This window comes from Leptonychotes weddellii, chromosome 4, assembly GCF_054177405.1.
Source record: "Leptonychotes weddellii isolate Sample4059 chromosome 4, ASM5417740v2, whole genome shotgun sequence".
In the NCBI taxonomy this organism is placed as follows: Eukaryota; Metazoa; Chordata; class Mammalia; order Carnivora; family Phocidae; genus Leptonychotes; species Leptonychotes weddellii.
In genome coordinates, this window is record NC_138372.1 from 18134499 (window position 1) to 18161028 (window position 26530).

General features: G+C 43.7%; 1 protein-coding gene across 2 annotated transcripts; it reads left to right on the plus strand.

Annotated features, from left to right (window-relative positions):
• The first annotated feature begins 279 nt into the window (after window positions 1–279).
• Window positions 280–12149, plus strand: PDIK1L (PDLIM1 interacting kinase 1 like). Of its 2 annotated transcripts, none has more exons than XM_081817789.1 (3): window positions 280–490; window positions 2920–3221; window positions 8468–12149. In XM_081817789.1, the coding sequence occupies exons 2-3, from the start codon at window positions 2937–2939 to the stop codon at window positions 9206–9208; spliced, it is 1026 nt and encodes a 341-aa protein (XP_081673915.1). In that variant the 5' UTR covers window positions 280–490; window positions 2920–2936; the 3' UTR covers window positions 9209–12149. The 2 variants fall into 2 exon arrangements, with proteins under 2 accessions (XP_081673915.1, XP_081673914.1); XM_081817788.1 differs by lacking the exon at window positions 280–490 and adding an exon at window positions 858–989.
• Window positions 12150–26530: the final 14381 nt, after the last annotated feature.

The following is a 26530-nucleotide window of genomic DNA, read 5'->3' on the forward strand; positions in this document are numbered from 1 at the left end:
CCGCCTCGGACCGCCGCCCGTCGCCGCGCGTTGGCTGGATCCCCACTTCCTGCGGGGGACGCCGCCAGGCAGGGCCTGCGCGGGCGGACAGCGGCCAGGTGCGGGTGCCGCCGCCCCTTCCTCCCCGCGCGGGGCAGGGCGCCCCTGACTCCCGGCCTCCGCGGCCCGGGAACAATGAGGTGCCGGCTTCTTTAAGGGAGATACCACCGCGTCGGCGGGGCAGGGGACGGCGTCCTCCCAGATGATCGCACCCAGTCCCGCGCCGCCGCCGCCTGGGCAACTGCACCGTCCGCAAACATGGCTCAGTGACTCTGACAAAAGGTGCAGCCTCCCTCCCGGCGGGGCGGACGCCAGGCCTCCCAGCTCGCGCCGCGCCTCCCCGCGGGCCAGCCCGAAGAGCTCCGCGTCCCGCCGGCACCCCAGGCCCGAGCCGAAGAAGATGCACCAGGCGTTCCGCCCCAGCGACCCCCGCACACCTGCCCGCAGCTCGGTAGGTGGGAAGGGGGGCGGGGAGGGAGCGGGGAGGCCGCGTCGGGCGCGCGCACCCCCAGGCCCGGACCTGCTGCCGCAGACCATCCCCGGGGCCCGCGGGCCGTGCGCGCCCGCTGCGGCTGGACGGTGACCGAGCCCCGGCGGGCAGCGGCCTCCCCGTTCCCGGGCCCGGCCACCCCTGCGGGGAGGGGCACTAGTGGTGCGTTCCGGAGCGCGCACACCTTCGGCGACTCCTGGCTCCTGCGAGCCGCGGGAGAGGGAGGAGGCTGGCGGAGCGCGGGGTGCGCGCCCAATAGGGATGGCGCTCGGCGTCCCGGCTCGCGCTACGGAAAGCCGGAGGGGGGCGGGGCCGCGCGGCGTAAGGGGGTGTGTCCGCGCGCACCACGGGGGCGCGCGCCGGTCTCTGACTGGAGGCCGCGGAGGCTGAGGCGCGAGCTGCCCGATAATGGCGGCCTGCAGAGCCCGTGAGAGGGAGAAGCGGCGGCGGCTATCCTGAGGTAAATTTGGCCCTTAGGCCCTGGCACGGAGGCCCTGCTGCAGAGCCGAGGGCCTTGCATGCGCCTCCCTCCCCGGGAGGCCTGTCACAGACCTGTCAGCGGAGTCATGCTAGGGAAGGCCCCGCGCTCCTCAGGCCTCCGGCCCGCACCCCTCAGGCCACCGGCCCTAGCTGCGGCCTCCTCTTCTAGCCCCTGGCCTCCTCCCCAGGCCCCGGGCCTCAGCCGCCAGCCACGAGGAGTTGAGGCAGCCGCAGGACTGGCTCCTCGGAGTGAAGGGCCTCGGGAGGATCCCCTCCGGGTTTCGTCTGGCCGCCGCCGGGGAGGGGGAGGGCCTGATACTCGGCCAATGAGCGGGGCGCTGAGCCGCCGCGTCGGCCACCACCTCTGCCCAGGACTGGCCCTTCCCCGGCCCGGCAGGTGTGTGGCCTGGCTCGCCGGCCGCCGAGCGCTGGCTTAGCGGGGCGGGCGTGGGGGCCCGGGAAGTGCTGGCCGGTCGCTTGGGTTCGCATGCAGGGATTTCATAAACGCGCTCTCTGCCCCTTACTCGGGTGCTTTCGTGTGTGGGTATGGGACCGCTTGCAAGACAGGAGCCACTTTGAAATAGATAGTAATTGGTGATCCACGGAGAGCAGGAAAGAGTGTCTACTGTGGACCTGGGGCAAGGATTCCGTGGCAGGATATCAGACACTAGGAAATGCAGTAGGAATTTGAAGGGGGGTTCCAGTTAGGGGAAGTGGGACTAAGAAGTGATCTCAGCAGCTTTCATTTTCTTTATTAAATCCATCCTATGGACTTAAAGTAGCTGTACCCATTTTTTCAGGCTCAAGAGTCAGTAGCTTCTTGTTCCCCCGAACTATACACTATGAAGATTGGATAATCTCTTGCCCATCGTGGCAATCTACAAATAAGAATTTGTTCCTGAAGCTCATTAGAATCCTAACATTCTTTGGAGAATGATGTGGCACACTTTATAGACTTTCTTGATTCGACTCATGAGCGTTTCTGTGTGGGGCCTTTGCTTCTGCCTTTAAATGATTTATCAAGTTGAATTTGAAAGAACTGTCAGAGGACAATTTTTGGTGGCAAAAATGGCCTATATCTAAATAGCTGTTGTTTAAATTTAACAACAGAAAGGTAACAATATTCTACGTAGCTTGCTTTATTTTTAGAGGACCATTTTTCTCCACAGACTTTATTTTCATTTATTTTGCAAGAAATGAGGAAATAACATAAACAAAGTTAAGATAGGGACATACACAGTTTACTTTTTTTAAAAAACCCATTTTCAATTCTATATGTAATCTGGTTCACTTTCAGTCCCTAAGCACAAGCCAGGTGTTTGTATTTCTAACTTGGGAGGTTTTTTTGTTTTTGTTTTGACAATTTTATGAACTTTTGTGTGTGTCAGCTTTAAGGAGAAGCTGGAGTTTCTTTTTTGATGATCAGTAAATAAGAATGATGAATTTTTTGGTTTACTTTTAACAGTAATATTTTGAAGCAGTTTGTATGAGAGGCAGTATAGTGTAATGGTTATGGTTATGAATGTCAGAGCCAGATGGCCTGGTTTCAAAACCCAGGTCCACCAGTTAATAGCTGTTTTACCTTAGGCATGTTGCTTAAACTCTCTGTGCTTTAGTTTTCTCATCTATAAAATGACCATAATAGTATCTATTTCATAATATTGTTGTGAGGATCAAATGAATTTAATATTATGAAGTGCTTAGAACAGTTCCTGATAACATGGTAAGTACTACCAAAGTGTTAGCTGCTTTATTATTATTATTATTCAAATATTTAGATTTGCCCAAGTTGTATCAAATATCTTTCAAGCACTGCAAACAGTGAGGCAGATAATTAAATCATACATAAGAAGGTATACAAGCCAGTAAGTATACTTAATTTCAACAGAGCACTTTGTTGATTTTTCCAGAAACTTTGACCTTGAAGATGGTGAGTAGCCAGCCAAAGTACGATCTAATACGGGAGGTAGGCCGAGGCAGTTACGGTGTTGTATATGAAGCAGTCATCAGAAAGACCTCTGCACGGGTGGCAGTGAAGAAAATTCGATGCCATGCACCTGAAAATGTTGAACTAGCCCTGCGTGAGTTCTGGGCACTAAGCAGTATCAAGAGCCAACATCCAAATGTGATTCACTTGGAGGAATGCATCCTACAGAAAGATGGGATGGTGCAAAAAATGTCCCACGGCTCTAATTCTTCCCTTTATTTACAGGTATGTGTGGTTGAATGGGAAATAGAAATAACTTGAACTTAGTATTGGTCAGCAAGAAGAGGAATAAAAGTCAGATGAGCTTCTACTTTTAAATGCAGGTGTTTGTATAGTTAGGAGTAGATAAGGTCTGCCAAGAACTAAGTAGATGTTTGCTTTAAAACAAGGTTTTATTTAAACCTGTGATGCAAATACCTAAAAATAACATAAGCCACCTGTTATGCCATGGTACTTGCCAATCTGCATGGGAATGGGGCAACACATGAAGCTAGAGAAGTGATCGAGATTAGAGTCTAATAAGTTCACTTATTTGAAATCAAGTTTTTTGGAACTGAAGCCAGAAGAAAAGGAAAAACTCCACAATCAATAGCATTACCCATATAGGTAATTTGGGCATTTCTTTATAAATTACTGATTTGAATATAAGCCTTTGCCCTTTTAGAGGGTTGTGTGGTTTCTTAACCATGCAACTCTAGTTAATTTTCATGAAGTATGTGGCATAGCATTTGAATGTTATTAATAGTGCTAATAGCGAACATTTGGGTTCCTACTCAGTTCCACACTCTGTGCTAAGTGTTTTAAAGGCAGTTGCTCAGAACAATCCTGTGAGGGTAGTACTATTATTATCATCATTACAAATGAAGACACTGAGGCTTAGAATAGATAATGAATTTATCCAAGTCACATATCCAGCAAGTGGCAGAATTGGGAACTGAATGTAGGAGACTATCTGACTGCTACAACTTGTGTTCCTTTAACTTCCAAATTACTCTTGCCTTCAAATTATGTTTTTTGTAGACCTGGGGAAAGCATTAACATAGGAAAAAGGTTTGTTTGTTTATTTATTTACTTGGTTGGTTGGTTGGCTGGCTTCTGACATAGACCAAAATCTCTAGTAGGCCTATATTTGCTGAAGAGAAAAGATACTTAAGACATAGCTAGTTAAAGACCAGAGAAAAATTTCTTAAGTCCAGTCATTCTTGGAAAAGGAAACAACTTTCCATGAGTATGTCTAAATTCAGAATTTTACCATCAGGGTACAGAAGTATGATTTTAAAACAACAGAAGCTTTTGGACCAGGATCAACAAAGAAACAAACACATTAATCTGTGTCATTAGAAACTTGCAGCTTTCATTATATGGTGAACAAATAATCAGTCTTGAGAACCTAATTTATATTGCAGTTTAGCATGCTATATCCTGAAGTTTTACGTCTTAAGACAGTGACTATAGGGCGCCTGGGTTGCTCAGTTGGTTAAGTGGCTGCCTTCGGCTCAGGTCATGATCCTGGAGTCCCTGGATTGAGTCCTGCATGGGGCTCCCTGCTCAGCAGGGAGTCTGCTTCTCCCTCTGACCCTCCCGCTTCATGTGCTCTCTCTCTCATTCTCTCTTTCTCAAATAAATCTTAAAAAAAAAAAAAAGACAGTGACTATAAAGCACAACTACTTAGCCTCTATTCCATTTATTGTTTACTTTTTTATTCAGTATGGGGCGCCTGGGTGGCTCAGTTGTTAAGCGTCTGCCTTCGGCTCAGGTCATGATGGGATCGAGTCCCACATCGGGCTCCTTGCTCAGTGGGGAGTCCAGTTCTCCCTCTCCCTCTGCCCCTGCTTGTGTCCCCTCTCTCGCTGTGTCTCTTTTTGTCGAGTAAATAAATAAAATCTTTTAAAAAAAGTGCTTAGTATGTAAGTTGCACTGATAGAAAATATTAGAAACATTCTTTTTTTTTTTTTTTGTAAAGATTTTTATTTATTTGACAGAGACACAGCGAGAGGGGGAGCACAAGCAGGGGCAGTGGGAGAGGGAGAAGCAGGCTTCCCAGTGAGCAGGGAGCCTGATCCGATGCGGGGCTTGATCCCAGGACCCTGGGATCATGACCTGAGCCGAAGACAGACGCTTAATGACTGAGCCACCCAGGCGCCCCTGTTAGAAACATTCTTACCACACTCCCTCTTAAAAGTGGATAAAACCTTGATGAACTTTGCCATTGAATTGGTCTACAAATACAAAGACATTTAAATATATGACTTAGTGCTAATGGTATCCTTGAATCCAGATCAAGCAACCTTTATAGTAACTAGGTATTAGGTGGTCTTTGAAGGCTTTAAGATGTAAAGTATTGGGGTGCCTGGCTGGCTCAGTAGAGCATGCAACTCTTGATCTTGGGGTTGTAAGTTTGAGCCCCATGTTGGGTGTAGAGATTACTTAAAAAAAAAAAGAAGAAGAAGAAGATGTAAAGTACTTCCAGACTTGACCCAATGATTTTTTTTAATCTAAAGCACCTTTTTATTTAGTACTCTCTTTTATCTTTTAAAGGCTGATAGGCCTGTGTTTGACTTGTATCACTTTTGCTAGCTGTATGATCTTGGCTAAATAACTCATCTCTTCTAGCATCTGTATCTTCAGATGTAAAATAATAATAATTTTTACCTTCCATGGAAGTTGTCAAAATTAGAGATGATACAGTTATAATACTTGGCACATAGGAAGTACTCAGTAATAGGTAGCTCTATTAATTGTCTTTTCTGTGAATTTATTTAGTTAAGACATTGATCAACACCTTGGCAAGTGCCTTCTCTAAATTTACATCTGGTAAAAACAATTAAATCTATAGTGTGACCACAGAGTCCCTATGCATGGCTTTCTCCATTCTCTACACAAATTTGTGTTTTTTCCATATTTTTCTAGATGTTTTCCTTGTTCTGAATGATTAAGTTCTTAATAGCTAAAAAACTTACCTAGAAGAAAATGGAAAACAAATAACAGAGAATACAGTCTCAACATAGGAACTTAGTGGCTAGTCTGTATAACTTGTATAAGTGTCATGAATGAAAGGTACAGAATGATATAGGAGCGTATGATAGAGAACCTGACATAACCTGGGGTTCAGGAATTACGAACCGTTTCAACTGACACTTGAAGGATAAAGAGGAGTTAGCCAGGTGAGTGAGAAAACTTTCCAGCCAGAAAGATCTGTACATACAAATGTCTTGAAGCAAAAAGTACAAAGCATTCTAAGAATTGAAAGAAGATAGTAAGACTGTACTATGCCAGGAGAGTTGTTTTAGATGAGACTAGAAAGATCAGCAGGGTCAGAGGATCCCATAGCCCATGTTAAAGACCTTAGACTGTATCCTGAGAGAACAGGGAAGCTGTTGAAGGACTTCAGGCAAGAGAACCAATGGCTGATGACATCCTCTACACGTGGAAATAAGCGGATTGGGCTCTCTCAACCAGCAGCCCTCAAACTATAGCCCTCAGGCAGTATTTATATGGCCCAGATGCTAAAAATAGTTTTTACATTTTTAAAGAGTTGTTTAAGAAAAAGAAATAAAGAAAAGAAAGAAAAATATGGAACAGAGACTTTATGTGGCTTGTCAAGCCTAAAATACTTACTATCTGGCCTTACTCTAAACCATTCTTTGAATGCTGGGACTTTGCGTTGCTCAAAGCTATTTAGGAAGTTTGCTTTTGAGAGTAAAGAGAAGAAGAGAGGAAATGAAGAGTGATGGCACTGGTCTTTAATCTCAGCATATTTAGTAACAGTGCACCTGGTAAATAATTGTGTGATCTGTACCTTTCTAGTCTTTCATTTTCTGGCTCACTGGCAAACACATGGAACAAAGAAAATGCACGCAAAAAAGACATCTGCAGACTGTTGCAATTACAGCTGTTTGCCATTGGGGGAGATGGTGTGAAAAGGTGTTCTTTGCTTCTGCCCTCCAAAATGACAAGAGGAAGTACTAGTAGACTTAAATGTAAAATTAGCAGTTCATTCATTCTTCAACAACTCTTCAGCTTCCCTGCTGAGTTTCTATTCAGGGGGTCTGAAAAGGCACCATGGGACAAATGCTTTCAAAGCACTGTATGCTGTATTTTAGAATGGTGTTCATATTCAGTAAAGTAATCAATAGTCTTGAATTTCAGGTAATAGAGTTATAATTTGATAATGATAAATAAAATAGCGACTTATTCTAGGTTTTCAGCTTGTAGCAAAGAAATACACAAACTCTGGGGCGCCTGGGTGGCTCAGTTGGTTAAGCATCTGCCTTCGGCTCAGATCACGATCCCGGAGTCCTGGGATGAGCCCCACATCGTGTTCCCTGCTTAGCGGTGAGTCTGCTTCTCCCTCTCCCTCTGCCATTATCCCTGCTCGTTCTTTCTCTCATTCTGTCTCTCAAATGAATAAATAAAATCTTTAAAAAAAAAAAGAAATATACAAACTCAGATTTGAATTTTTATATCAAAATGTAAAAATGTTTTTTTATAAATTGGTTTTTAGAAGCCATACAGTGATAGAGATAGCCAGTATATTTGCATTCTGGTTTTTTTTTTTTTAAGATTTTATTTATTTATTTGACAGAGAGAGACACAGCGAGAGAGGGAACACAAGCAGGGGGAGTGGGAGAGGGAGAAGCAGGCTTCCCGCAGAGCAGGGAGCCCGATGCGGGGCTCGATCCCAGGTCCCTGGGATCATGACCTTAGCCAAAGGCAGACGCTTAACAACTGAGGCACCCAGGCGCCCCAGTATATTTGCATTCTGCCTGTAGAAGTTTATCAAGTAATAATGGCAGTCTTTATTTTTATCAGTGACTACAGGAAGGCTTTATTTCCTTAACAACTAGTGTTCCTGATCATTTTTCTCTTAATTTTACAGATTGTATAATGTTGATATTATATGTCCAGTGAACAAGAAACATATTTCAGGCAGTTTAATTGAATAGAACTTCCTAGTTGGTGTTTATACCCCAGTTGGCAATCTCCCAGGTCTTCTAGCTGCTGAAATGTCAATTTTTTCATGAAGCTATTGGCTAGGTAGGTAGAGTTCAGCTCCATTAACACATGCAGAAAATGTGTAGCCAGTTGGACATTTTTCAAAATAAAGCATTTATTTGTTTGTTTATGATTTAGTAAGCTCTGTGCCCAATGTGGGACTTAAACTCATGACCCTGAGATCAGGAGTCCCATGCTCTACCAACTGAGCCAGCTAGGTGCCCCTAAAGCTATTTTTAAATAAGTTTTTACCTCTTGACTTTGAGATTTGGTGTGTATTCATTAGGGGCAAAGTGACAGTTTAAAGTACTGAAATTTAAAATAAAATGCACATATGAAAGCACTGACCAAATAAAACATTCACGGGATTTCCACTTTAATTGGGAGTCCAACTTATTAATCAGTTATTGTTTTCCCGTAGCTGAATTGTATAAACTGTGCAGATGGTTGTAATCTGTTTTTTCCCCCTTTTATAGCTTGTAGAGACTTCATTAAAAGGAGAAATTGCCTTTGATCCCAGAAGCGCCTATTACTTGTGGTTTGTGATGGATTTTTGTGACGGCGGCGATATGAATGAGTATCTGTTGTCCAGGAAACCCAATCGTAAAACTAACACCAGCTTTATGCTTCAGCTGAGCAGTGCTCTGGCTTTCTTGCATAAAAACCAGATCATCCACCGAGATCTTAAGCCTGATAACATCCTGATTTCTCAAAGCAGGTTGGATACCAGTGACTTGGAGCCCACACTGAAAGTGGCCGATTTTGGTCTCAGTAAAGTTTGTTCAGCCTCTGGGCAGAATCCAGAAGAACCTGTCAGTGTAAACAAGTGTTTCCTTTCCACAGCCTGTGGAACAGATTTCTACATGGCTCCTGAAGTGTGGGAGGGACATTACACAGCAAAAGCTGACATCTTTGCTCTGGGGATTATCATCTGGGCAATGCTGGAAAGGATCACATTCATAGACACAGAGACAAAGAAGGAACTCTTGGGGAGTTATGTAAAACAAGGAACTGAGATTGTGCCTGTTGGAGAGGCGCTTCTGGAAAATCCCAAAATGGAACTTCTCATTCCTGTGAAGAAAAAGTCTATGAATGGGCGAATGAAACAACTGATTAAGGAAATGCTCGCTGCAAACCCTCAGGATCGTCCAGATGCTTTTGAACTAGAACTCAGATTAGTACAAATTGCATTTAAAGATAGCAGCTGGGAAACGTGACATATATATTGTTTGCAAATATCTTGGATGATATGCTGCTTATGTTTTAACAGTGATGCAACAACATAATGTGGCTGAAAAAGAATATAAAAAGCTAAACTCCACCTTCTAAGGGTTTAGATTTTATTGTGGGGTGTTTTTTTTCCTCGTTTTTCTTAAGTCCAAGCTGGCCATTTTGTTAGTATGTTTTAAATGTGTATTACCAATGTGGGTGTACATTTTTTAAAATGATCATTGGTAGAAGTTTGGCAGGAAAATTCTCTAAGAGCCAAGAAGAGAAGAAAGTCCAGTTTCCTGGAAATAAGTCTCTTAAGTATTTTAGACATTCCTTGTCAGTATTAGGAATTTCCATGGAAGAAGAGGTTTGCATGCTGGCAATGCAACCTTTGAAGCTTTGTAAAGGAAACATATATGTATATATTTATGTATATGTAAGTATGTGAATGTGTGCATTTTGCATTCCATATGAAGAAAATGCCACTTCTGTTTAAATTATTTGATGTAGGTTTGGGTTTTTGAGATTTGCTGGTGAAATCAGTGATGAAAAATAAAAGAACCTTCCCTCATCTTCCTATCCTGTCCCTCCCTCTAATGAAATCATACTACACTTTTTATTTTTGTAATATTATACAGCTTTTTTTAAGGCATCATTTTGGAGGGTCTACAATTATCCGATTAAACATAAACAAAATTAAGTGATCCAAAGCTGCTGAAGTACGTTTGAGCTCTCCAGTGCCCTATAGCTGCAGGAGTTGAATTAGCCATGCAATCATGTGGTAGCAGGTTGGCAAGGACCTTGATGATTCAGTCATACCTTCTTTAGGTAACCAAGCATTCAATTAACCAATTAAACCATTGCACTGGAACATGTCTGCACTTGAGCATCTGCAATCTGATAGAAATCTGAACACAGGAATCCTCTGTTTCTGAAAACTCTGCAATATATGAACTATCCTACTTGATATATTCAGTTTTGATTTCAAGACTGTCTAAGCCTCAGCATAAAGTTGAAGAAATAGAATGAGCTATACCCTCACATTGCCTGCCCTGATACGGTCTCTTGTTTAATCACTGGAATTCCTTTCATTTTGGCACTAATGCTGTTTTCTCTTGCCTAATTTAACACAGTAATGATAGTGAAATGGTTGTGTTAAATGTTGATTACCTTTTTCTGAAGTGGGAGATAATACCTATACAGCGTGGCAAATGGATGAAATACTGTGGCATCAACTATATCTTTCAAGTAGAAACTTCAAAATTATTGATTGTATACAATCACTTGGTATGGTCTATGTCAAAAACCAATAGACTGTTACTCTAATTGAAGTTAGTTTGATTTTTGACCCTATGTGGTTGTCTCTAATTTGTTTTCCTATAAATGCAGATAATTAAAATCTAAGGAAAGTTTTGCTAAAAACAGAGTATTAGCCTTTAAGGTTAGATAGACTTCAAGACCATTGTATCTAGGTTAGTCTTTATAAAGCACTAGAATCTTTGGTCAAAGTAAAAAAAAAAAAAAAAATTATTAGAATACTGAAATTGTTAATAGTTTGCAGTCTCCTCAGCTTTTTTTTTCCTGAGTTTTTTTTTTTTTTAATTCAAGCATAGTTGACACCCAGTGTGTCTCCTCAGCTTTTTTGAACTTCCATAACCTTTGGAATTTTACTATCATAATTTTTTCCTTACTTAAAATGTGTTTGGGAACTTGAGAAGGTGAAAAAGCACAAAAAATTAAGAGTATGTAAAATTCTGAATTATGCGTTACTTGGTCTGGAAGTTTAAAATTTGGACTGATATAAAACCTTTTATTTTTTTTTTAATAAAACCTTTTAAAATAAAAAAAATCATACACTTTGAACATCACTTTCAAGCTAATAAATACAAGACATTTTTTGGAAATGAGAGGTGGAAATACACTGGAACCTCATGATAATTGACCCTCTGGATCACCAAATTACTGTAACACAGATCTGGCCAAGGGGATTGAGTTACTGGAAGTGAAAAGTATTATAATGTTGCATCAGTAACATTGCACTTCAGTAGAGAGTCATGATGATTCGGGTGATAGTATGCCAGTGCGTTTGCTCTTCAAATATCCATGTGCTTGGAGCCATGGTTTCCTAAGTACATAGTTTTTTGATCTTGCCTCATTTAAAATAGTTAACAATTATCATTTATTTTGAAAGATTTCACCTGTGAAGTGAATTCTTTCTTTCATTGGCAGCAAAGGTATGAGGTGATCGGGAAGTTTCTCCTGGAATTTTCTCAAGTCCTTGTATTCTAAAATAGTCTATGATACCAAGCAAAATGATAGTAAATTCTTTGTCTTTGTTTTTTCAGTCAGGAGGTATTTATTCAGTACCTACTGTGAGCTCAGCACTAAAGGTCAGTTGGTAAAAGGACAGTTTAAAAATGGCATATAGCCACAGGCCTTTTCCAGCCAGGAGTAAGAAATAAAAGAAGGTTGATGATACTTGGAAATTCCTGGATATTTGCTAGAGGAAAAATGAAAGCAAAAATTTGTGCACAGTGCCTTGCCCATAATAGGTACTCAATAAACAATTATTCCTCAGAGTCTCTTGCCATGGTTTATAGTGTTTTATGAAATTTGTCTTAATTGAAAAAAAGACCAAATATTTCAAATAAGCTTATAGGCAGCTGTGGCCAGTTAAAATATGGGGTTGTACAGTTAGTTCCTAGAATGTTATTTTGCACTAGTTGTCACTTAGAAAGACGGAGTTCCTGTAGATTTTTGGTGCTAAGGGATACTTTGTCATTATGATGAAGTAAGTGTTAAGTGTCAGATAAATAGCACACTGAATAGTTCTTTCTGCTGGTCTGTTTTTTCCTCTTTGTTGTTGTTGTTGTTGTTTTTAATTGTAAAATGTTTATCAATCAAACTATTGTAGCAGCTACAAAATAATTCACCAGCATGACAAAATGGTCAAAAAAATAAGTCATCAGCACTTCAAAAATGAAAGCAACTTTTGAGATTTTCTTTTAAAGTTGTGAAATATATTTTATGAAGAATTTATAAAAGGGGAAATGATTGTAATTTATTGTTCATGACTGTTTTTTTTTTAAATAAAGTGAGTTTCAACAAAAAAAACCCAACACCCTGAAAATTTTATATTGTTGATTTGCTGGCTCTGTCTCCTAGTTCTGTAGTGTTTTACTTCATGAACATAAAATAGAGGGTATAAAATTTGAAACAATGTCATTTTCAGCCTTATCTATTAAGTGAAACTTTCTGTAATAGAAGCTATTGCTGAGGAAAAGATCATTGAATTATAGGAATTTCTTTCAGCATTTCAAGTTCTCAAAGTTTAATGCTTACTATCTTGCTTTATTTGTCAGAAGAACTTGTATTGCCTGAAATAAATGATTTTTTTCATTAATCCTTCTATCTCATTAAGATGAGGATGCATCCCAGACTCAATGAAATATAGTAAATATACCAGGAGGAAGTAATTTTTCAACCTATAACTTGAAAGCATGGTTTCCTTTCTATAAAGTCATCTGGTCCGCCTTTTTTCTTTTATAGGTTTTATATGGTTGCCTTCTCCAGAATGAAGTACTGAAGATACAGTGCACTTAGTGGTCCCAAGGACCAGCAGAGGGAAAAATGGGAGACAGAAAACATTAATGCTACATGTGATCTAGCAACAAATAGGAAAGTAGGCATCAGGAATTGTGGCTGCTTCTAACTCTGCCACCTTGTCCTGGCACAGCCTTTGTAGACAGGCAAATTTTGCATTCTATTTAGAGATTAGGGTTTTTTTAAATTGCATCTTAAACTATAAATACTTGCATTTACTAGCTTCTTTGTAATCCTTTGCAGTTTACAAAGAGCCTTCACATGGTTTTTAAGAATCTTTTCAGTGGGTTTTACTTAAAATAGGGACTGGTTTCTTGATGAGGAAATGAAGAGTAGTAACACCAGTTAGTGAGGTAATGGTGTAAGGGTTTTAGTACCTAATCTCAGACTCCAGTTGGAGTTTTCTCTAACAACAAAGCTTTATCTTCCTCACTGAAGGAATGACCCCTGGTTGTTTTGGCCTTTTCTTTAAATTCAAATGTTGCTCTCTTAGTCAACCAATCGTAGGTATCCTCTAAAATGCAGTGTAATGATAGACAGTTGGTTTGTGGTTAGATAAATACTCCCACTTGAGAAAACCTCCCCGCCACACCTCTTGAGGGCACGGAGCTGTCTTGCGTCTTTTAAAGGCAGTACTTTATCTTTTGCAATTACTTCTCATTGGTTAGAAGGGAATTGTTTCGTTTTGTTTTGTTTTTAAGATTTTATTTTATTTTTTTGTCAGACAGAGACATAGCGAGAGCAGGAACACAAGCAGGGAGAGTGGGAGAGGGAGAAGCAGGCTTCCCGCAGAGCAGGGAGCCTGATGCGGGGCTCGATCCCAGGACCCTGGGATCATGACCTGAGCCGAAGGCAGACGCTTAACGACTGAGCCACCCAGGCGCCCTGTTTCGTTTTGTTTTTAAGATTTTATTTATTTGACAGAGAGAGACACAGCGAGAGAGGGAACACAAGCAGAGGGGAGTGGGAGAGGGAGAAGCAGGCTTCCCGCCGAGCAGGGAGCCCAATGTGGGGCTCGATCCCGGGATCCTGGGATCATACCTGAGCCGAAGATAAATGACTGACCCACCGAGGCACCCCTAGAAGGGAATTGTTTAAAAAAAAAAAAAAGTGTCTTTGACTTCACTCTTTCACTTCCTGCTCAGCCCTGGTATTTGGTATTTCAAGCTTAGCTTGTTCTGAGCAGAAGTTAGGCAACTTGGTATTACCGAATGCATCATGGCCTAGTGGCTAAAGGATAGGTTTGCTGTAGCAGATCTCCTATTAAACACTAGCTTTTGCAAATACCTACATAATTAATATGTGGCATTGGGCAAGTCACTTCATTCTGAGCCTTTGTTTCCTTATCTGTAAAATGGAGATGGTACACTGGATGATGATATGTGCATTTCAGAATTTTTGTTAGGGTCAGAGATAATACACATAAAGTGCCTGGCATAATACCTGGCACATTAAGTTCTCAAATGGTAGCCATTGTGGTTGTGTTCTGATTTTGACAATATGTTGAATGAATGAATGAATGGATTCTCAATGAGCCAGGCTTCAGCTATAGCTTTCATTCTTCTCCCCTTTGGGAGAATCTGATGAAAGCATTACATCCTCTCCTCAGGAAAATGTTTGCCTGTGATTTCAGGGGAAACTTTGGGGATGATGGGATGGGTATGTTCATGGGTTTCATACATATATCAGAATTCACCAAACTGTACTTAAATTTATGCACTTTACATCAATTATACTTCAATAAAGTCATTTAAATTTTTAAAAACTGATCCCTAGGATTCATCTCATATTAATAAAGTGAGAATTTCGGGGGCCTGGGTGGCTCAGTTGGTTAAGCAACTGCTTTCGGCTCAGGTCATGATCCTGGAGTCCCTGGATCGAGTCCCGCATCGGGCTCCCTGCTCAGCGGGGAGTCTGCTTCTCCCTCTGATCCTCCCCCTCTCATGCTCTCTGTCTCCCATTCTCTCTCTCAGATAAATAAATAAAAAATCTTTAAAAAAAAAGAAAAAGTGAGAATTTCAGTAGGTAGTGCACTCACATTAATATTTTTTAAGTATAGTGATTCTAATGTGAAAATGGTAAAATATTACAATTAAAACAGTATTGGTCAGATTGTGGGATAGGCAGAAAAAGTCATAGTATAGTGATATTTTTTAGATTCACTTACCTCCTAGCAACCAACAGCACAGACCCATTTCAGCACCCCACCCCAAACTCAAGTACCTATCTTCACTTTCAGACTCTGTCTGCCTCATAGTAGAACGCAGCTGTGTTTCTGAGAAACAGAAGACGTCATGCATTAAATCACTATCAGGTACGTTATTCTAGGGCGGGCCTTCTTAAGCAGGAATCCAACAAAGGAATACAGCCTCGTCAGTGGACCCACTAGAATTATAAGCAAAATTTTATGTGAATATCCATTTTCCATGGGGAAAGTTCTTAATTTTTAGCAAATTCTTAAAGAAGTCCAAAAGACTAAGAACCACTATGCTAGTCACATAAGGAACCATTGCATGAGAACTCTGGATGCAGGGTACATGGAGTGGATGGACATTGAAAAGAAAAGAATGGACACAAAAGAGATTGGAAAGCTAAGTCACAGACCCGCCGACTGGAGTTGACTGACTTGACAACGACAACCATTCTTTTGTAGGTCTTCTTGTCAGAACACTACTGTGTCTGCAGGGGCTCTGGTCCTTCTCCAGCTGGCTCATAAACTAATGGGCCTGCTCCACGGGCTTGTCTTGGGACCTGCCTTTTCCAGTTTAGCAGGCAGGACTTCCTGAGGCTGATGAGATTGGTGGGCCCTCAACCCCTCTGCTCTAATCATATCAATACCAGTGGTTCTTCTAGTCTTTCCCAAAGGAATGTCAGTGCCTATGGGCTACAATGGGCTGTAGAGAAGAAAATGTTCTTTGAGGATAAATTACATGTTTATCTGGGCTCACTTTCAGCCTAGGCCCCGTCCTTAGAGAAGAAACTTCCTGACTTCAGGATTTCTTTTAGGGACATAGGACCAAAAGAGTCTAATAGGGTGGTTGTCTCCTGCCTTCATAATAATTAATTACTGTCAGCACTAACTAGGAATAATTTCTAAGAGCCCTTCCAGTTCTAAGATTCAATGAGTCAATTCAACATGGAAAATTACTAATGAAAGGATTATGAGATTTACAAAGGAAGGTCACACATGCCTGCCCTCGGTTGAGAAAACAAAACACACAATGTATCACTATAAATTTCCTCAAAGACACCAAGAGATAAGAAGCATCACATTCCTTCATCCTTCTAGAACAGCCAAGATTAGATGGAACTTCTCCAGAATCATCCACCAGACTTGGACAAAGTCCTCTGGTCCTCACTCTGTCCATTCTCTGAGATGCTTACTGACCAAATCCCTAGGCCAACCCTACTCAAACACCAGGGCCTTAGTCCCCGTTCCATCCTGTCAGAAATCTCGCTGCCATGGTCACTATTGGAGCTCAATTCTCACAGAAATCAGCCATACGTCCATCCCTTCAGTCTCAGGAGATCCCACCTTTGCCGAGGTGGGTAGGGTTGCTTGTTCCTCTGTCTTTCAACACTTTGAGCCATTTCATTGCCCTTGAGACTTGAAAAGCAAAGCGTTTGTCTCTCCACTGGAACAAGTGAAGCCCTAGGCCTCCAGTACAGAAAGCGCTACTGCCCTCTTAAAATGGCAATAGGAAAATTGCCTTTCAAGAAATTAGCACCACTGTGTGCCCTGGACTTTTTTTTTTTTTTAAAGATTTTTATTTATTCATTTGACAGAGATAGACACAGCGAGAGAGGGAACATAAGCAGGGGGAGTGGGAGAGGGAGAAGCAGGCCTCCCGCAGAGCGAGGAGCCCGATGCGGGTCTCGATCCCAGGACTCTGAGATCATGACCTCCTGAGCCGAAGGCAGACGCTTAACGACTGAGCCACCCAGGCGCCCCTGCCCTGGACTTTTCTAGATACTTTTTAAACTATTTAATTTACTTATGTTAACTAGCTGGAGTTTAAATAAAAACTTGAGACTACAAAAAAAGATAAAGTGACAATGTTTGGTTTCAAAAAAATAATAACAAAACTATTTTATTTACAAGAATCCTCTCCTACTTTACCAATGAGCTGTAGGAAACTAATAATGACCCACTCTGTAGGGGAGAATAATAGTACCGCCTCAAATATATCTGCAGGCACACACTACTTTAAGTGCTTTACATGCATTGACTCATAGAATCCCCACAGCTCTACAAAGTACCTACGGTTCTTCACCATTTTGCAGGTAAAGAAACAGAGGCGCAGAGAGGGTAGATAATCCACCCTTGGTCTACAGTTTGCTCAGGATCTGAACCCAGGCTGTGAGAGCCCGTGATCTTAGTCAGTGCTTCTCGCTGCACAGAGCCAAGCCACGAACTGAAGAGAGATCATGCAGATGCCCAAAAGGACTATTTCAGGGAATGCATGTTAGGAAAAAGAGAGTGGATGAAGACAGTGGGATCAGAAAGTGAAGGGTCTTTGAAGACAGGCAGAGGAATATGAACTTGTGATCAAAACTAAAAAACGAATGTGTCTTTTTGTTCCTGCATCTGCTCTCAGCATTATAACACACAGGTTCTTCATGTAGCATCCATGGATGGCTTTTGTAGGATCTCGGCCCCCCTGCAATTTTAGTGTCTTTGTATCAATGTGCCTGTTTTTGGGAAGAGGATCTAGAGTTTTCATCAGATTCTTAAGGGGGTCTAAAAACCTTTGGAGGGTGAATACCAATGGCTAAGTGTCTGTTCAGCCATATAGTTAGTGTAACCTTGGGCAAAACTCAGAGCCTCTGTTTCTTCACCTGTAAAATAGAGATAATAATGTCTACCTCTCTGTAGTAAATATGGGACTGTTGAATCACTATATTGTACAACTGAAACTAATATAGCACCGTATGTTAACTACACTGGAATTAAAATAAAGTAAGATAAAATAATGATATCTACCTCTCTGGGTTAGTTGTGAGAGTTAAATGATATTATAAATAATAATATACACAGTCATACCATATAAAACTCATTACATTAAAATGTATAAAAAGACTATAAAAATTAAAATAAATAAAAATAAAAATAAAAAATAAAAAAGACTATAAAAATGTCATAAAACAAATAGGACTTGTGATCATGAAATCCATGTTTTAAACTTTTTTCCAACAATATGGTGAATTAGAGACCTAAGGACCTTCCTGATGAAAAAAATTAAAATGTTGTGTGAGGGGCGCCTGGGTGGCTCAGTCGTTAAGCGTCCACCTTGGGCTCAGGTCATGATCCCGGGGTCCTGGGATTGAGCCCTGCATCGGGCTCCCTGCTCGCCAGGAAGCCTCCCTCTCTCTCTCCCTCTCCCACTCCCCCTGCTTGTGTTCCTGCTCTCGCTGTGTCTCTCTGTCAAAAAAAAAAAAAAAAAATGTTGCATGAAGGAGGTTTTTTGTTTTTTTTTTAATTCTTTTTTACTATGCTGCTGAGCTGCCATGAAAGTTAGGAGTATGCCAAGCCCCAAAATGAAGTGGAGAGGAAAATAAATACCCAAATTGTTTTGAACCTTCAGGGTGCCTGCCAATGCCTGGACGGACACCATAACATCCTCCCTCCCTGTCTGCATAGGACATAGGAGACAGAGAAATCCCAGGGCCTCTCCAAGATGGGAACACTAATAGAAGACCCCAAAGGGTTATAACCACAGCACAAGGACCAATATGAAGCAAACACTGGCACCCAGAGGAAGGACAGTTAAAACCTCCTTATATCACCTTTGGCCCTAGGAAAAGGGGAAAATAAAATTTCCTTTAAGAATTCATAATTTGCGGGGCGCCTGGGTGGCTCAGTCAGTTAAGCGTCCACCTTGGGCTCAGGTCATGATCCTAGGGTCCTGGGATTGAGCCCTGCATTGGGCTCCCTGCTCAGTGGGGAGCCTGCTTCTCCCTCTGCTGCTCCCCCTGCTTGTGCTCCCTCTCTGTCAAATAAATGAATAAAATCTTAAAAAAAAAAAAGATTTCATAATTTGCAAGCCAGCTCCCTCATGAAATCTGAAGTCAAATCACATTACTTATGTAATCCTAAAATCCTTAAGCAAAGAATTTAAAGTGGTGTGGGTTGGTAGTACCAGCATAGACTGAAAGAAATGCAAATTGTCTTTGGAGGTACTTGATATCAACACAGGCCTCAAATAATTCCTATAAATTTCTAGGCAATATGAGCAGCTCACGGTAAAAAAGAACCAAACACACAAGGTAACAAGGCACCATGAGGGAGAAGACGTAGAATTGAGAGACGGCGGAAACAGACCTTCAGAGATATTGCAATCACCAGACACACAATATAAAATAACCTTAATATGTTCAAAAAATAAAAGAGAAGCTTGATACTATGTGGGAACCAGTAAACTTGAAAAAGAACCAAATACAATTTCTGAAAATGAAAAAATATGCTAATTGAAATTGAAAACTCAGCAGACTAATCATTAGGTTAGAATGGCCAACGTAATAGTTGAAAGACATAGAGCCTATAACTTCTAAAAGAACAGAGGCATGGGTTGGGGATCGATCCCAAAAATGTCTTTTAAAAAATAGAGAGGGGGTAGTGCCTGGGTGGCTCAGTCGGTTGAGGGCCCAACTCTTGGTTTCGGGTCAGGTCATGATCTTGGGGGTCGTGGGATCGAGCCCTGTCAGGCTTGGGGGCGGGGGGGGGGCGGAAATCTGCTTGAGATTCTCTCCCTCTCTCTCTCCCTCTGCTCCTCCCCCTGCTCACCAGCGCGCTCTATCAAGTAAACAAATCCTTAAAAAAAATTTTTAGGGAGAAAGTATAAAACTACAATGTACATTACAAGATGAGAAAAGTAAATAAAAATAAATTAATCTCAATTAATGAGTTCAGAGATAAAGGATGTCAGACCAAATAAAAGAACAAAATCCAATGATGTTCTCTTTACAAAAGGCAGATCTAAACATCAGAACACAGACTGACAAAGTTGGGGGAGAGAAATACTAGGCTAAATAAATAAATAAAAGCGATATTAAGGCAAAAAGCATCAGTAGCGATAAGGAGGGTCATTATATAATGATAAAGTTCACTTCACCAGACGGGGGGGGAAGAGAACATTTCTAAACTGGTATGCACCTAATAACATAGCCTCAAAATGCTACAGAGAGAACTGGAGAAAGCCACCATCCCATCATGGGCTATACTAACACACCAATCTTAGTTAATTGATAGATCAAGTAAACAAACAAAAATTCCGCAAGAACATGGGAGATTTGAACCGTATAATTAATAAGCTCTATACGTTCCAGTCATCTGCTTGTCTACCCCTACTGTCAGTACTTCATGGACACAATTACTGCAGAATTAAACTACAAGCCAGCTTGGACATCATCCATGGCATATAGCAAATACCTAATAGATGTCAACGATAACCGCACCAGAAACTCACTATGTGACTTTACTAAGTGTAGCCACTTCACCTCTGGGAGCTTCAGTTACCTCTTCTAAAAAGTGGCTATATAATAAATTATTTTTCCAAGTTGCTTTGTAAACCAAATGAGAATAATGTATGTGACGATATTTCATAAACTGCAGGAAAAAAATATAAATGAAGGAATTACTGCTCTTACCGGTTAACTGGTATTACAGGGCACCAAGCATCAAGGTAAATAACTATTGGAGTGGGCACCAGGGAGAATAGCAGTGCTAAGGATGTCCAGGGAGTGCAGAGTAATGCCAGGCCCCGGCGTGGACCCTGGGGCTCTCCGAGCTTGGGAAATAGAGTCCGTAGGTGAAGGCGGATCAGGAAGGCTTCTTGAAGGGTGAAGTCTGCCCTCTGGTGGATGCGCCTGGGATACTTTGCTCAAACGCTAGGTACTCTGTGCGTGTCCCTGAGAAACCTCACCCCAGTCTGAGTCTCTACATCCCCTCAACTCAACCGTGCTTCCTTGCTTCCTGTAGACATTGGAGGGTAGAGTGGGATAATTTGGAAACAAAACTCTCACTAGTGGCCTGTGTCTCACAATGCCAAGCTTGCCTAATCTCTGAGGCTTGTTGGGTCAGTCTCTAAGAAGTGACGGAGGAGGCTTGGCCTAGGCTCCTGACCACCAATCTCTTTCAGATCACTAGGGCTGGCAGGGACGGCCCCCTTACTTGTAGCTGGAACCTCAGGACAGAGCTATAGGAAGGCATTCCAGGAAGAGGGTCAAAGCCCTAAGGTAGACATGGTCGTGTGTTCAAGGAACAGGCCAGGAGGCCAAAGTATCTGGGGCCGGGTGGGTGAGAGGGAGGAGAGCCAGAGATAAGATCCAGGTCACGAAAAGCCTTGCTAGCCTTTGAGCACTTCAGCTTAGAGGAGGAGCCTTTTTCAGGAATTTGAGCAGAGAAGTGACAACGTGATTAACTTCCACTTTGAAAGGATTGATCTAGCTGCTGGATGGGCTGAGTTTAGGAGGGAGCCCTGGAGGCTATTACAGCAATCCAAGCAAAAGAGGAGGCATTTGGCCCAAGGTGGTAGGAGTGGGGTGGGACAGAGGTGACCTAAATCAGGATGTGTTCTGAAGATAGGACAACGGATGTGGCTGATGAATTAGATGTGGAATGTGAAAGAAAGACATGTGTCCCAGATGACTCCGAGGTTTTGGCCTGAGCGATTGGAAGGATGCTGAGATGGATCTGGGGGGATAAGAGATCAGTAGTTTCGTTTGAGACATGTTGAATCGTCAGTTTCCGGATATCAGCATCAATTCAAAGTCAATGTCTAGTCACGCCTAACAGGTCTGAATTTGCCCATCCCCCTTCCTTGGAGGAAGACATACACTGATACCCTACCCACTTGTGGCAGTGCCGCAGGGTCCTGCCTTAAGGATCTGGCCTCTTATTCAGTGGGGACATCAGCTCTGTGAATTGGCTTGGATGTGGAAATTAGATGCAAGGCCAAGAGGTTCCATTGGGACAACAATCCACTTTAGGCTTCCGGCCACAAGACGTGGAGGTTTTTCTGTTACATAACTCAAGGATATCTAATAAGCTGCTTACCTATTTCATTCCTAGGACACTCTGATCAAAGATCCCTGCAAGTGAAAACATGCCATTGAGCACCTCATCCTGCAGGGAAAGTGTCCACCTTGACTCTGGCAGTTCAGCCAAGTTCAGCTTGGCCTCTACTCTTTCAGGACCCCATCACCCCTAATGAAATCAGGGAGCCCATCTCAATGGTGCCTCTCCCAATATACCCAAACCGCAGAGGACAGCCACCATAAAATTTTTCAAGGATACTGGTGTTATTCTTACTTAACACTTATCTCAACACCTAGGTGAAGAACTACCCTCTGAGCCCTCCTGGGGGATGTACTCGGTGGGATTAGGAAATATATGCAACCTCGTGTGATGTATCTCCAACATTCCTATCTTCTTAGATGGGAGACACATTAACCAGAGAAATGCTGACATCTCAACCTCAGTGAATACAGAGCCATGTTGAAACCAGTTTTGGGCAACTAAACAAGCATATTAGAGCTACTTTCAGCTGCAAGAGATAACACATTAAATCTAGAATCTCTAATAAGGGCATTTATATCAATAAAATCAGTCTGATCCACTGTTATGTTCTTTCTTTCTTGACTCCCCACTAGACCTACTAAATTAGGTTCTCCGAGGGCAGAGGTCTGGCTTCTGTCTTGTTAGCAAGCTCCGCAGGTAAATTTTATGTAGCCAGTTGGAATCCACCAAGGAGTAGCATTGGGGAACCACTGGTCAAATCCACTTTTTTCCTTTAAACGGATCAGAATCTGAGGTGCAAGAGAGAGCGACTTGCTCCAGACCAAGAGTGAGTTTGTTGTCAAAGTCAGGACCAGAACTTTGGTGTCCTGACTCCTTATGAGAACAGCGACTGCTCTTTTAAGTCAGCTTTGCAACAAACCTGGAGGCCTTTGTTCAGCATTCCTGAGAAATTAGTGCGGAGATGGGCTGCGATGGTAAGCAAAGGCAGGCTGCTCGTGGCCAATGCTACAGGCACTGTGATAAAGGTGACCCTAGTTTTGGAGAGAATGATGTGTTTCCTTCCGGTTTATTTTGATTATACGTGATTGAAAAACCAACCCGGCAGGGTTAAGCCAACAGGAAAGGTATTGGTTTCCCCACTACAGGTTTGCTTCAGATATGCCCAGACACAGAAGCCCCACTCCTCAAGGTCGGGTTTTCCCTGGCTCTGACTCAGTACTGCTCCCCCTCTGCTGACTCGGTCTTCGGGCAGGCTGGACCCCCTGAGCTCGCCCTGCCCAGGTGCTTGGCATGGCAGGGAAGAGAGAGATTTGCCACCGCAGTCTCAGCAAAAGTCCCCTTGGACATGTAATTGAGTTACATGTCCATCTTTAAATGAAGTAGTGGGGCCAGAGAAACGCGATAGGCTTTTCGACCCAAGCCTAGGTCAAGCACCCCACTCCGAGTCAAGTTACGCCACTCTGAGAGCACAGGTGGCCAAGGTCAGGGTAGGATGAGAGCAATTGCTGAATGGCAAAAAACACAGATGTTCACAGTGCTAGGAACCATAGAGAAGCTGACAATGACTGTGAAGGGGGGACGATTATAATCCAGGGGTAACACTAAGGTGTTAGTTACAATGCTATGGTGTTATTAGGGGTGATGGTTATAATACTCACCTTTTTGGGTATCGGCCCAGCTCTCAACCTCCACCTTCTCTGGGAATTATCCTCCTCCCATACAGAAGGGTAGGTGGCCACCATCGGGTATGTTCAATGTGACACAGCTCCTTCCTGGCCATAGCTCAGTGCCACCCTTAGAACTAGCTAGAGGGATCCATGCCTTTCAAAGGGGCCCCAATATCAAAATCACCCCAAAAGTCATTTATTAAAGACCATACAGGGATCTTGGTGCTACACAGCATAAGCTGTAATCCTCAATATCTGCTCTCATACCTAACACCATTCAGCCCTGGGGACACAAACGCTTCTCCACACTTCTTGCTTTATGTCCTTAAAACAAAAGACCACCGCATCCAAATACCATGAAGCTTTGCACTGCTGCTGACATCACAGACAGCCACGGTTCGGGGTGTGGAGAAGACTGAGTGGTGAGGGACCCTAGGTGAGACAAATGAATTCTCTTGTCAAATCCTTCCTCTCAGAGAGCAGGAATGATGCGGCGAGAAGGTCCTATTTCCAGCGAGTGCTGAGCATCCATTTTCTTGCTCTGCTTCAAGCGTTCCAGTGTGTAGATGGTTTTTGCAATAGTAACATATGATGGCTGAGGAATATCTTGCAATATAGAACAATGTATTTTGCTCTTAAATTTGTTTTTTGTCCTTTTAAGTAAGCTCTACACTTGGGGCTTGAACTCACAACCCCGAGATCAAGAGTCACACGCTCTAATGACAGAGCCAGTCAGCACCCCTGAAACTTCATTATAGCAACATACTTAGTAATTTTGTTCAAATCAAGGCAAGAAAAATAGATTTTATGGAATAAAGATGGAACAATTTGTGAATTATCCACATCTTTATTTTCTTACTTATCCAGTATTGCTGGCCTTTGGCCAAAATACCCGTATATGTTCAATAATAATTAAGTTCAGTCATGTTTGATATTTTCATGACTTTCTCTGTGTAAAAAAAAAAATCAAAACATATTTTTCAACATGTCATTATGAACGTGTAGTTGTCAGTATTTGCCGCAGGATAGATTTCTTGCCGCTGCATTCCACGAGAATCCCCGTTTCTTGCCCACGTGTTCCTTACTGCACTAGGTCGAGACCGGATGGGTTTTGTTCCTGGCACTGGATGTGGAGGCACCTTGCTGAGGACAGCAGTGGGAAGTGGGGATGAAGGAGGTGGTGATGAAGATGCCGGCACGGAGGTGGAGGTGGTGAGCACAGCAGCTGGGGCTGCCCTCCTTACCGCCTCGCTTGCTTACGTGCAGAAGACTCTAGGCTCCACCTCAAGGGGGCAGGCAGGAGGTAGGGGGAGCAGTGGAGCGCAGGACCTGAAGTCGCAGGCACTGCTGGGGGGGGAGGGGGGCGGGTGCAGGGAGCTGGGAGCTCTTCTGCAGGCCCCGCTCTCCGGCTGCCAGCTGTGTGACCCCGGCTGAGTTACTTCTCCCGCCTGGGCCGCTCCCTCACCCCGTTCACTGTGGGGGCTGCATGAGAAGAAGGTGGCTACTGAGCAGAGCGCCTAGCACATGGCGCACATTACATGGACTTGTCTTCCTCATTCTACCAGGCTGTAGGCGCTGCAAGAGCAGAAATCTGATCTCTTATTCACTTCGTTCGCTGGCAACACGGAGGTGCTCCACAAACAAGTTTAATAACACCTTCCTCTCCACGCCCCCATGGTCTCCCCCCCTTCCTGCCTGGGTGCGGGGCGCTGGCTCTGCCCAGAGGCCACACCCCTCACCGGGAGAGCGAGAGCCAGGCTATTGTTGTGGCTGAGATTCTTTCCTAAACGGAAGGCCCCAAATTACAGAATAGCTGCCCTAATCTCTTTGGGGGCACACATGGCCAGCAGAGGGGGCCCTCCCGTGGTGCCGGGGCCCCACCGACACCAGCCTGAGACCCCCCTGCTCACTGAAGCAGACCCCACCCGGAGCCCCATCTCTCCTCTGAGCTGCCTTTTCTCAGGACCCCCACCACCTCACGCATCTCCTCACAGAAACCGTCCCTTCTCTGCACCCCATCTTCCCTCTCAGCCCCCCTGAGCCTCTCCCTCCCTCTTCCTCTCCTTCTCTCTCCCTCTGTCTCACTCTTTTCCCCCCTTCCCCACAGCCCCCCAACCTCTTGCCCTCACTGACACCCTGACACTCCTGCTGTCTTTAGGCCTGTAGCTCTCACCATCCCTCCCCCAATACCCCACCCCCCACCTCCCATCCCACCCAGGCCAGAAAGCCCCACCCCCTACCCACCCCCCACCCCCCTTCTCTGGCAGAACAAAAGTCCTCCCCAGTCCCCTGCTTCGTTGGCCTCCGTGACAGAAGCACTGCCCTGGCTGGAGTTGTGATCACTCTGTCACGCCTCTGCCCACCGCCGCTGCCCCCCGCCAACCCCTAAGCAGGCTGAGCTCCCTGAGAGCAGAAACCGTGTCTGACCCAGCTGCTGACCTCACAGCACACCGCAGTGTTCAGAATGATTTGTTGACAGCTGCTGAGACTATGGGGTTAGAGAAAAGACTGAGGCGGGAGGTGTCAGGAAGGTGTCAGTGCTGGGCGAGAGCTAAAAGGCAGATTCATCTAACATTTATGAGCACCTTAAGGCACCAGAGGCTTTCTCAGGCACCACAGCCGCTGCTTCCTCACGCCGCTCATTCCCATTTTACACCGAAGCAAACTCAGAGAGGTCGAGCTCACACTCCAGGCCACACCGCCAGTGAGTGGTTACACCAGGGTTGGTTAGCATCAAAGGCAGGGCCGAGGTGCGGGTGGCTGCGGTGAGGGGGCTGTAGCGGGCTGCTACGGGAGGTAACATTGTGGATCTGGGGTGTGAGGCTGGATCTGAAGGCCTCCCTGAGCCATCTCATTATTCCCGACACTGACCAGAGCTGCTCCCCCAGCCTCCCCCCCCACACACCTTCTTCCCACTCTCTCCTCCGGAAGGAGCCAGTTCTGACTCAGACCCATTCCAATCGATCATCAAGGTGATCCGGGAATGAGCCTGGAAATAGGAAGGAAACCTCTCTCAGACTTGGCCTCCCACTGACACA